Genomic DNA, 13,026 nt, shown 5'->3' with positions numbered 1-13,026 from the left:
CTTCTGGTCATTGACCAGGCCCTCCTGTGTAGTTCTGAGCTGATTTCTGAACTTTCTAGTAATTATCCTTACCCCATGAGGCGAGATCTTGCATGGAGTCCCAGAATGGGCAAAATTGACAATCATTTTGTTTCTTCAATTTTCTAATAAATGCCCCAACAGCTGCTGCCGTCTCACCAAGCTACTTGCCTATTGTCATGTAGCCCATCCCAGTCTTGTGCAGGTTTAGAATTTTGTCCCTGGTATCAGACAGTTCTTTAGTCTTGGCCATGGTGGAGAGGTTGGAGTGTGATTGATTGTGTGGACAGGAGCCTTTTATAAAGGTAACGAGTTCAAACAGGTGCAGTTAATACAGGTAATAAGTGCAGATTAGGAGGGCTTAAAAAAACTAACGGGTCTGTGAGAGACACCTTGCTAGTTGGTAGGTGATCAAATACTTATTTCATGCAATTTATTATTTAAAAATCATGCAACGTGCTTTCTAGTTTTTCTTTTTAGATTCATGCAGTTGTCATTACTTTAGCGGGTGGAGCCCACTGAATAATTTCTAGGGATATGTCGCCAGAACCACAAATTGGGCACTAAGCTAATATGTTTGCAATTTTAAGTCTGCATCATCCACTGTGTGCTTTTTCCCGGAGGCAGTAGTATGGCTGTGTAAGCACTTTTCCACCCACCAATAACATTTCTTGATTTGTAGAGATCCAATGTGCCGAACATGGAGGTGCACTTTTGTTAAAGCAGTCCATGTGAATTGACATATACTGTACATGTGCGCTTCTACACTAATTTCTTATAACTTGCTCATCCAGTGTCTACAAAGAAGATATTTTTACTGGGGGACGAGTGCCTATACAGCGATACCTCTACTTTCATGTGTAAGAAATGGGCTGATTGGTTCCTTCAGGGTATGTGCACACGTTGCGGATTTTGCTGCGGATCCACAGCAGATTGGCCGCTGCAAACAAAACAAAATCCGCAGTGCACATGCTGTGGAAAAAAACGCGTGGAAACGCTGCGTTGTTTATTCTGCAGCATGTCAATTCTTTGTGCGGATTCCGCAGCGGTTTACACCTGCTCCATAATAGGAATCCGCAGGTGTAAAACTGCACAAAAACAGCAAAAAAAGCCATAAATCCGATGTAATTCCGCAGGTAATCTGCAGTGCGGATTTACCAAAATCAGTCCGCAAAAATCTGCAGAGTAATACGCAGCGTGTGCATATAGCCTCGAAAATGCTCAATGGCTAAACTAAAGATCTCCAGAAGCGCCCATGGTTTTATTGCTTCCAACTTGACTATCTAGAGCAGTGTTTCTCAACTTCAGTCCTCAAGACCCACCAACAGGTCACGTTTTCAGGATTTCCTTAGAACTGCACAGGTGATAATTTCATCGCCTACTCAAGCAATAGTTCCATCACCTGTGTAATAGTAAGGAAATCCTGAAAACATGACATGTTGGGGCGTTTTGAGGACCGGAGTTGAGAAACACTGATCTAGGGCTCATTCCCAACCCTCTTACTTCCTCATACCCCAACCTTGTCATGTATGTTTTTTTTTAAAAATTGTTAAAAAAAAATCTTTATAATTTATTTGAAAGCATCGTCCTACAGATAAATTATTCAGTCTGATCTAGTTAACCAGAGGTACTGCTGCAGTAGCAACAGAAAAAACTACCGTAGTTTTGATCCAAACAGACATGTTTGAGAAATAAATGCTCGACTGTAATAGTGTCTATTTTGGTGTCTATTAAAACTATGCAGTGCCTGACACTATATTTAACTCGCTTCATCTAGTCCTACAAATGTTGTTTTTGATCACTAAACTATTGTTTGAACTTCAGCATGTGCGATGCTTTGTTCCCCCAGGAGAATGACACTGACTTTTTGGTTTCTGACTTTGACTTGCATTACTTTAAAGAGAACATGCTTAATATGCTGGTATTATATTTTTGTAGTGTATTTAAAAAATATATATTTTATTCTGTCGTTGAAAATGTCACCTTATATGTTTACAGAATGTAAAAATCCATTAATTCTTTTATTTAGCTATTTCCTAGTGGACTCTGAAGGGAAAGTGTTGATGACCCAAGATGGAATATTCCGAAGTAATTGTATGGATTGTTTGGATCGTACAAATGTGGTTCAGAGTTTGCTGGCACATCGCTCTCTTCAGGCTCAGTTACAGGTATAACAATGTTAATAATTTACTATATTACAGTAAATTGATATTTTTAACGATTTTTCAATAATTTTAAAAAATATGGCTACTTTCTTCTAAAGCCAGTTCCACACCTGTCCATATATTGCAGTTATGCTATATTCAGACAAATAAGGATAAAGATGCCGTGTAACGCACAACCTGTGGATTGGTGTTTCTCTCTTTCTAGAAGATAGCAGCAATATTTTTAGGGATGTTAATTCTGCCCAAACAGTGAGCAGTATGAATCATAGCTTGACTGCATGATTGCAGCTAGGTATACTATTCTCTGAAACACCCCTGCATTTCAAAGAAAATATACTTTCATTATCTGGCCAGAGGCCAGACTAGACTTGCTTTGCTTCCCCTCAACTCTTCCCAGTTGCTGCTACAGATGATTGAGTGGTCTGTCCCTTGTGTGTACATAAGGATAGATTTGTAGATTACCTCTAGCTACATTGGATAGAACCTAGGATGGACACAAAAGCAATCTAGGGTATGCCTATAAATAAGGCATAGGACAAAAGAGGGGGTCAAGCACAGAAATGCAAATATGGATCACATAAAGAAATTGTGCAAAACACGACCAAATTCTGAAATACTGGTACTTAAAATCCAACAGTTTATGAATTGTCAGGAAAAATTAAGACAAACATTATATATATATATATATATATATATATATATATATATATATATATATATATATATATATATATATATATATATATATATATATACACATTATTATGAAAAATGAAAGCAGCACTCCATAGTTATCCAAAGTGAAAAAAGTGGTGAACTTTATTCAGACCCACATGTCTGCGCAATGTTTCGGCTAACACTTGAGGCTTATGGGTCTGAATAAACTTCACCACTTTTTTCACGTTAGATAACTATGGAGTGCTTCCTTCATTTCTCCATTTTTAATCCCATAATCCTATTAAACTTGGGCTGACTGCACTTCAATAATTAGATAACACATGAACTACCATGATAGAATACCGTGGCAGAAAGTGACCAAAAAATGGAAAATAAAATTGAATTAATCTTTATTGAATACACAGAGTTAAAATGGGTTAACACAGTGTGAAGAAGCAACATAGCAAAACGGCACTCGTCTGGCAGAGGGACGGCCACAACTTTTCTTTCCTCTTCTGCCTCACTTTACATTAGGCTACTTTCACATTTGCGTTTTAATCTGCAGCGTTTAATCCGCAAAAGCAAGGACAAGAAAAACGCAAGAAACGCGGTTAACGCAAGCGGCATTAAAACGCTGCGTTTACATGCTTTTTTACGCGTTTTCCATGCGTTTGCGTTTTTTTTGCGCTTGTTGAAAAAATTTACAGGAGAAAAATCTAGATCACAAGAAACAGCCAATGGGACTACAGAGGGCGTGTATTATGCGATATCTATATATAGACCCTAGGACAGCTGAAATCTTCAGATTTTGCTCCTGTATCCTGTGACATGATGGATCTTCACATGGATAGCTTTTACTTCAACCTGGATCTAAGCATCAAGATTTTTTTGGCGTGTGCGTTTGCTTGGGAGCAACACCGAAACCGGGAAAGACAGAAGGACACGGCGTAGGCGTTTTTGGCAACACCCCATTGTAGAACTGCGGGAGAGCCGTGGTGCATATCACACCCTGTATGGCGAGCTCAATGAGAACCCGGAAAAATTCCCGGAATATACCAGGATGTCATAAGACTCTTTCCGGGATTTGCTTGCTCGCGTCCAAGGAGCCATCCGGAGACAGGACACACAGCTCCGTAGAGCGATTCCACCAGAGGAACGTCTCCTGGTTACCTTAAGGTACGTAATAATTCTAAACAAATGCTAGTCATAATTATTGCTGGTCTGACATGTATTCTTTTCATTTTTGTAAATTATTTTTTCTTTCTTTTACAGATTTCTTGCAACTGGAGAGAGCTTGTCATCCCTCCATTTCCAGTACCGCCTTGGAATTTCCACCCTGTTTGGAATGGTTTTTGACACCTGCCGGGCTTTGTGGAACATTCTCCGTGAAGAATTTATACCCATACCCACGGAGGACATGTGGGTGGAAATTGCTGATAAATTTTGGACTGTGTGTGATTTCCCCAATTATTTGGATGCGGTGGATGGGAAGCACATCCGGATTATCAAACCAGCCAGAAAGGGATTACAGTTCTTCAACTACAAGAAATATTTTTCAGTAGTTCTCATGGCAATAGCCGATGCGGACTGTTGCTTCCTTGCCGTGGACATTGGTGCTTTTGGCCGTGGCAACGATTCACAGACTTTTAAAAACTCGGATATGGGCCGACGTGTTTATGGCAAAAATTTTAATTTTCCACAGCCATGACCTCTCCCCAACACTCAAGGCCCACCTCTGCCATTTGTAATGGTTGGGGATGAGGCCTTTCAGATGAGTGAAAACCTACTGAAGCCATATTCAAGTCGGGACTTGAACCGCACAAAACGGATCTATAACTACAGACTAACCAGGGCCCGCAGAACAGTAGAGTGTGCCTTTGGGATTATGGTGTCCAAATGGCGCATTCTAGCAACTGCCATAAATCTAAAAATGGAGACAGTGGATGAGGTGGTAAAAGCCTGTGTGGTTCTCCACAATTTCATTCTGGCTAAGGAGCGACCCACCATAGAACTTGATGAACCTGTTGCAAACCCTTTGCCTGATTACCGTCATCACCCGCTGCGGTCAACAGTGGAAGTAGGCCACATGCGGGACCAATTTGCTGCCTTTTTTGATTCTGACATTGGACATGTCATGGCAGGACAATATGCTGTAAAATGTCCTGCTGGCTTCGGCTCTGTAAAGTTATGTTTTAAATGTTAATGTTTTTTCTAATAAACTAATTGTGTTTTATTTTCTTCACCATGTCTCCTATCTATTTCCTTTACAAACCACTTTGGGTTTTTGGGCTTAGGTTGTTGACATCATTGCGTCCTGTCTCGGTTCACCAGTAGCTATTTGCCGCAGACTGTAGAGACGATGGCTGTTTGGTGTCGTCGCATTCGCAGTATTTGTTCAGTACTTAACATCAGTATTTGTAAGCCAAAACCAGGAGTGGTAGTTAAATGCTGAAGTGGTGCATATGTGTTTATTGAACTTTTCCTCATAGTCCCACTCCAGGTTTTGGCTTACAAATAATGCTGTAAAATACTGTGCAAATACTGACAGTGTGACGGCAGCCTACACAACAGATCTATAGTCATCAAGTCAGGTGTCAGAAATAATGAATTCATGATGCACAAATAAATGGCTCCTGAATTCTTTTTTTCTGACACTTGTCCTGCTTGAGTATAGATATGCCTTGTATGACGTACATCGTCCCCTCACTTTGTGTGAAATATATGTAATGTACAAAGAAGATAAAATGGAGGTAATACAAGGCATTTCTCAAATCAGCAGGTCAGGGGTCATAAATAATGATTTTGTGAAGACACGACCTGTTGAGTATAGTTGTGCTGTGTATTACCACCATTTTGTCTTCTGTGTGCGACAAAAAGTCAGAGTAAACAGAAAGAAGGGGTTTTGGAGAAAATACAAGTGTTATTGTTTGGGTCAACCTCATATCTCTAAACCAAACACACACAAAGCTTCAGTGTTCTGCTAACTAAGCACTGGAAGTTGCAGGTGGCCCCCAAAAAAGTGTTCTACGCATTTTTTGTTATTGACACACGTTGTGTGTTCACGGTGTGTGTTGCCGGCGGCAAGATACACAATTAACCAAACCTTATAAGGGCAAAATACAGTTTTATTTTTTAAAACACACAAAAAGAAGAAATAAAATTAACTGCGCCTGCTTGGGGTTGAGTGACGAAACTGTGGGAGTCGAGCTGTGAAGTCTGGCTTACTGTCGCCGACATAGGGGTGGCAGGAGAAGGCGCAATAAAACTACTGGGGTCAGGAAATTCGGGGATTGGGCTAGACACATGAGGGCTGAGACACACTGGAAGGGTAAGACAAACCAGACATTACAGACGCATTGGGAGGTGAGGGGGGAGGGATAGCTATTGTTTTTTTTTTTTTTGGTTTGCCTTTCCCTTTCTTGGGTTGGCGCAGCTGTCCTGGGAGCCTCGTTGGGCTCATTGGTATCGGCCTGGCCGTGGTGGCCGACCTGTCGCGGTCTGGTGTGCCTTTGCAGCGGCAATGTTGTTGTGGTGGCGGGTAACGCCAGGGCAGGGTCCGGCAGCGGCATTGTTGTGGTGGCAGGGAACACCAGGGCAGGGTCCGGCAGCGGCATTCTTGTGGTGGCGGGGAACGCCAGGGCAGGGTCTGGCAGCGGCATTCTTGTGGTGGCGGGGAACGCTAGGGCAGGGTCCTGTGGCTGCAGCATGGTGGTGGCAGTGGAGGAGGTCCAAGCAGGAGCAGCGGTTGTCATGGTGGTGGCGGTGGGCTGTCCTACTGCACTCGGCATGGTGGTGGTGCTATAGTGTCCGGCAGTGCTTGGAATGGAGGTGGCCGTGCAGTAAAATGCAGCAGAGGTCGGCATTGAGGTTAAGCGTGACAGTGTGGGCACAGGTGGAAATGCCCCCACTGTCTGCTGAAAATACCGACTCTGCTGCTTAGCCTGCAGGTAAGGCTGGTTTCACACTTGCGTTTTGATCTGCAGCGTTTTAGCGCTAAAAAACGCATGCGTTTTTTTTCTATACTTAACATGAAAAAACGCATGCGTTTTGACGCGTTTTCGGCAACGCATGCGTTTTTTGACGCGTGCGTTCATTTGCAGAAATGCAACATGTAGTAATTTTTAGCGGCGTTTTTTATTCGCGGCAAAAAAATGCATTGCTGTCTATGTAAACGCAGGCGTTTTTAAGCACATGCGTTTGCTTGCGTTAAAAACGCATGCGTTTTTACAGAAAAAACAAGAAAAATCAAGAAAACCCTAACCCAAAACACAAGAAAAAACAAGAAAACCCTAAACACAAGAAAAAACAAGAAAACCCTAACCCTAGGGTTACTAGGGATCCTAACCCTAACCCTAAGGTTAGGATCCCTAGTAACCCTAGGGATCCTAACCCTAGGGATCCTAACCCTATCCCTAAGGGTTAGGATCCCTAGGGTTAGGTTTAGGGTTAGGTTTAGGGTTAGGATCCCTAGGGTTAGGGTTAGTATCCCTAGGGTTACTAGGGATCCTAACCCTAGCTATTTCTGTTTTTAGTGGGTTTTCTAGTTGATTTTGATGATTGGCAGCTGTCACACACTTCTCAGCATGCGTTTAAAAAACGCAAACGCGGTAAACGCATGTAAACGCCGCAAAACGCCGCGTTTTTTTTTCATGCAAAAACGCATGCGTCAAAAAAAAGCGGCGTTTTGCCACGTTTACATGCGTTTTTTCACCACATGCGTTTTTTTTTAAAAACGCTGCAGATCAAAACGCAAGTGTGAAACCAGCCTAAGCAGCATTGCAGGTCTGCATAACACTAATCTGGAGATCGGGACTAAGGTGTTCCGACATGCCCTGTTCTATTTGATTAAAAAAATGATGTGCTGGCCTCTGGAGGTCGGCTTTCACTTGGGCAAGGGCTGTGGTAACCTCCTGGATACATGTACTCATATGACTAATGGCAGTATCCAGTCGGTCACCCATCGCCTTGAGTCCCTCGTGGAAGACCGAGCTCAAGTGCAAAAACTCGGGCATGGGTGACCTGTCCACGGCCCTCTGCCGCTGCCGGGAGGAGCCCATAAAAAATTGGCTAGCGGCAGAGGACTGGGGAAGGGTAACACCTGATGGACCAGCTTCCTGGTCTCCAGGTTGTGTGGCAGGCCCGCTTGCTGCAGCGCTGGAGGATGGCTGGGACGGGTCCGTGGCTGACTGATGAAGGACCGCTCCAGAACCTGGGCCAACAGTGGAGCTCCAAGTGCTGTGAAAAAAGAAAAAAAAAAAATTAATACCAAACATTTACAAAACGATAACTCCAGAGGAATATAAACATTGAGATTAAGGCAGAGGTCACACTAGCACTATTTGGACTGAATTTTACATCATAGTTTGAAAGCCAGGAGTACAACAGTGGGAAGAAAAGTTTAATAAAACCATATGCTCTACTTCTGCATGCATCAACCACTCCTTGTTTTGGATTCAAAATACTGATGTAAAATATGAAGAGACGATGGAGGCGATACAAGCCATATCTCTATACAAGCCATATCTATACTCACCAGGACAAGTGTCAGGAAAAATGAATTCAGGAGCCATTTGCATCATGAATTCATTATTTCTGACACCTGACTTGATGACTACAGATCTGTTGTGTAGGCTGCCGTCGCACTGTCAGTATTTGCTCAGTATTTCAAATCAGTATTGGTAAGCCAAAACCTGGAGTGGAACTATGTGAGGAAAAGTATTCAAAGAACACGTACCCCACTTCTGCATGTATCAATCACTCATGGTTTTGGTTTCCAAATACTGATGGAAAATATGAGTGGACGATGGAGGTCATACAAGGCACATCTATACTCACCAGGACAAGTGTCAGGAAAAATGAGTTCAGGAGCCATTTGCATCATGAATTCATTATTTCTGACACCTGACTTGATGACTACAGATCTGTTGTGTAGGCTGCCGTCACACTGTCAGTATTTGCTCAGTATTTCAAATCAGTATTGGTAAGCCAAAACCTGGAGTGGAACTATGTGAGGAAAAGTAATCAAAGAACACGTACCCCACTTCTGCATGTATCAATCACTCATGGTTTTGGTTTCCAAATACTGATTCAAAATATTGACCCAAAAATGCTAGCATTACAAAACTTTTTTTTAATTTATTTTTTTAACCAATATACTTACGTTCTTCGTGCAAGGACCGGTCTCAAAAACGCAAGGATGCGGTGGTACTTGTATTTTCGTATCCTTGCTCCAGAACCACTTGGAAGCCGGCTCTCTTGGAGCAGGTCCTTGTTGAAGCGGTCCTTCATCGATAGCCAACGTGTTTTGACTTTTGACACTGTTGACAAAACAAAACATAATAGTTAGGACAATGGTCTTTTGACGGTGGTCACACAACTGTGTGTGCTGAGAAAAAGTAATGACTTTCTATCATCATACACAGTTGTGTGAGCATTGCCAAGGTCTTGACTGCATCACACTCCATTGCTATACTTGCCAAATGCAGAACGGACCCGAGTCGGGGCATTGGCCCAGCCATTCCACAACGCTGTGGCCACCTCATTCCAAAGCCGCCGGATCGTCACGTTGTTGGCGTGCAGTGGATCCCGGGTGTCCCACAACGGGACTCGCTCATAGACCAGGGAGATGAGGTGCTCATTCTCTATGAGGTCCTCATCCCGTTCTGGAACCTAAAAACAAAAAGGACATTAATATTGGAGACATTAACATAAGGAAGACAGAAAACAGAAGCAGAGGAATGGCATGAATATTGAAATTTAAAAAAAAAATAGTGCTGAAGCAAAAGGGAAAGAAAGAGAGAAGTAGAAAGAAATGAAGATTCAAGAATTGTAAAATGAGGATACAATAAACAGTCAGCCAGGTATACATACACGCTGCCGCCGTGCCACCCGACCGTGACTACGCTGCTCCATCCCAGTCTCCTGCCCAGTCTCTTCCGCTGTAGAAGAAGTGGTCTGAAAAAAGGAAAATATACATTGTCATATGTGTAGATGTGACAGTGAATACTTACCAATCTGAGGAGGTGAATACTCACTTCGCTGACATGTTCCCCTTGTGCAGGCCCAGGCGTTTGCTCATCATCATCAGAAGAAGACATTCTGATGCATGCAGAAAGAAAGAAATGGCAGAAATTAGGACATGTAGAGAAAGAAAATTGAAAAGAAAGGCATTGGATAGGATATACTCACATTGTTCAGAGGCTTGTTTGCTGCTCCAAGGGGTTGTGGGGCATCTCGTCTGCAAGGCAGTCTGCTGAGTAGTGACCTGCAAATGTCCACTACCTCCCTTTATCACCTTGTATGTGGGGGGTGGCTTATCAGTGTCTAGACATGTTTTTCTCAATTGAAACGCATGCGTTTAAAAACGCAACCAAACGCATGTGCTGAAAAACGCATGCGTTTACATAGACTACAATGCGTTTTTTGGACGCAAACCTTACGCAATCGACCGCATACGTTTCCAGGCGGCAAATTGACGCCTCTAAAAATTACTACATGTTGCATTTCCGCGCCCAGACGCAGACAACTAGACGACGCATGCGTCGTCAAACGCGGCAAAACGCGAACACACAAAAACACATGCGTTCCTAATGTTATTTATAGGAATACACAACGCATGCGGATATTTTGCGGAAGAAACGCTGCGGACACAACCGCAAATGTGAAAGCGGCCTTAGCTTCCTTCAAAACCTGCATCAGGTAAAAACCTCTTTTCATTCCAATGTCAGAGGGTTTCCCCTCTTATTCTGCTGTTTTCTTTGGAATATACGGTATATTACATTAAGCTGATACTGGGCACTGTGACATTTTTAGCCATATTGCTTTATTCACTGGATCATTACTTCCTGTTATGAATTTGTCTTCCTCTTTTGCATGTACATATATAAAATTAAATCATTTTGAATTTAAGAAGTGTTTGGTAATACCAATACATTTGGTTATATATTATCAGCTCCATTTATTTATTTATTTATTGATTTCCAATTATCCATTGGTTCTCCCATAGCAGGTTGTTTTCTCATAGTTTAACAGTGCGGGCCTGATTATTTATTGCTGTGTCCTCACCCCACCCCCCCATATTGGAGGTATTCCCCCCTTTTTTGTCTTTTTAACCCATAGTAACTTTGTGTGTTCTTTCTTTCAATGTTCTTTTTTTAAGAAAAAGTAATCAGGTGGACAGAAAAAAGGAAAAAAGAAAACATATTATAAAGAGTCACAAAGAATCAGTTCTTGTGGACATAACTAGAAAACAATTCCTCATCAAGTAAAGCCTTTAAGAGCCCGAATATAATAAACCAGGAGAAATATTGGGTGACTCTGGTATAATCACTAGATCAAGTTATACAAAGGAAATGGGTATAGATGGGTGAAAGAGGGGAGAAAGGGGAAAGTTAGGAAGGGAAACAGGGTAGAGGAGGAAGAGAGGAGATCCGATATAGAGCCATCCGAAGAAGAGGGTTGTTAAGCAAGTATATATATATTAGTCTCTTCCAGTGTCTTAGACATTCAGGACTAGATCTGAATTGGACCCAAAGTTCCCAAATATTCCGGAAAGAATTGAGTGATTCTTACGTACTAGCAACCAATTCTGCAGTATAGTATAATAGATCAATTTTCTCAAGAACTTATTTTTTTGAGGGGGTTTGGGTAGATTTCCACAGGGTGGGAAATAAAAACTTACCAGCTGTTATTATATTACTAGCCATTTTTGAAGCTAGAGAGTTCTCAGGCCATAAAGGAAGATTAAGTAAAGTGGATTGTGGCTGCAGTACAGCAGCCCAGCCTAGTACAGCTGAAATTATTTCAGCCATCAGTTGCCAATAGGGTATGCTTTTTGGGCAAGACCACCATATATGCAGATAGGATCCTGGCTCTGCACTGTACCTCCAACAGACTTCTGAGGTGGAAGAATGCCATTGGTTCAATTGAGATGGAGTGCGATACCATCGGGATATCACCTAGTAAGAATTTGTTTGCAGTTTTACACATTGGGAGGTTCCATGTGATCTGTTATAAATCGAAGCAATCTGTTCTTTTGTGAAATGAATATTAAGGTCCCTCTCCCAGAGTCCTATAAATGCCCTTTTTGTATCAGCCCTTTCCAAAAAATTATATTTGGATAGGACTTTTTTGAACACAGAGTTGTTCAAAGTGTGTGATTTGGCGGAGCAGATAGAACTGCCCTTTATATTTGTAACAGTAATCCTTTACTCTTTTATAATGAAGAAAATAAATATTGAGTTGTGGTTTGAAAGCCTGGAGTTCCAAAAGAGTCATCAGGGAGCCATCTATGAATATTTGGTCAATTGGTGTTGGCAGATTGGTCAAATCCCTAACAGAGTTGGCAAGATGTTTAGACAATTTAGGGGGAATAGGACCCGTGACGTCTTGTATTGTTAAAATTGGGGATTGAGGGGGGCGTTGATCTGAGAATTTCTGACCTCCCTATGTTAAGAATGGCTATCGTAATCTCATTTGTGATTAACTGGGCCAAATTTGAGTAATCATATAATAGGGCCATAGATCTCAAGGGAGAGGGAGCTAGGTGTTCCTCAATAGATAGCCATAATTTTTCCGGGGGTTTTCTGATCCAGTCAACTACCCTAGTGAGCATAGCAGCCCTGTAATACTTAGATATCTGGGGAACCCATTCCTCCTTCAGATTTCGGTAGGGCTGTTCGGTGTTAGCTTTGATTGGGGGGGGGGGGCGTTTATTATCCCAAATAAAATTGGTAAAGAAAGAATTGATTTTAGAAAGGTATTTTTTTTTGGAATGTAGATGGAGAGCATCTGAAATTAGTATAAAAATTTGGGCATGATTATGCATTTCAGCAAGTTTTTCCTACACATCCATGTTAAGAAGGGTGCTTTCCAAGATTTAACTGTGGATAAAGCTTGGTTCAACAAGGGTACAATATTGAGCTCCAGTAGCTCCCCAGCCGACCTTCCAATCTTGATACCTAAATTTGTTATAAACTTAAGGGGCCGTTTAAAAGGATAAAGTTTTTTGAGTTTGTCTACATAGGATTTGGAAATTGTGGTGCAGTGACCAATGTTACAGCCAGGGGGCGCTGTGTGTGCACTTCAAGATGCACTTGGAGGCATAATGGTGATGAGAGAAAGACCGGCAGGATTATAAATGACCGGTATGTGTGTCGCAGAGGAGGTCACTCTGCGCTGTCAGTCT

The 13,026-nt window shown here is 42.0% G+C and overlaps 1 protein-coding gene across 5 annotated transcripts in view; it reads left to right on the top strand.

Moving 5' to 3' along the window:
- Window positions 1-13,026, top strand: part of SACM1L (SAC1 like phosphatidylinositide phosphatase) — a 573,015-nt gene that overhangs the window by 450,359 nt on the left and 109,630 nt on the right. For all 5 annotated transcript variants that reach the window (XM_077269423.1, XM_077269421.1, XM_077269419.1 and 2 more), the window contains one exon: window positions 2,048-2,186. In XM_077269423.1, the coding sequence (XP_077125538.1) occupies window positions 2,048-2,186 (139 nt within the window). The remainder of the gene's footprint in view (window positions 1-2,047; window positions 2,187-13,026) is intronic.

Source organism: Ranitomeya variabilis, chromosome 6 (assembly GCF_051348905.1).
Source record: "Ranitomeya variabilis isolate aRanVar5 chromosome 6, aRanVar5.hap1, whole genome shotgun sequence".
NCBI classification, from domain to species: Eukaryota; Metazoa; Chordata; class Amphibia; order Anura; family Dendrobatidae; genus Ranitomeya; species Ranitomeya variabilis.
The sequence above is the reverse complement of the archived record's forward strand: the minus strand, read 5'-3'. Positions and strand labels throughout refer to the sequence as shown.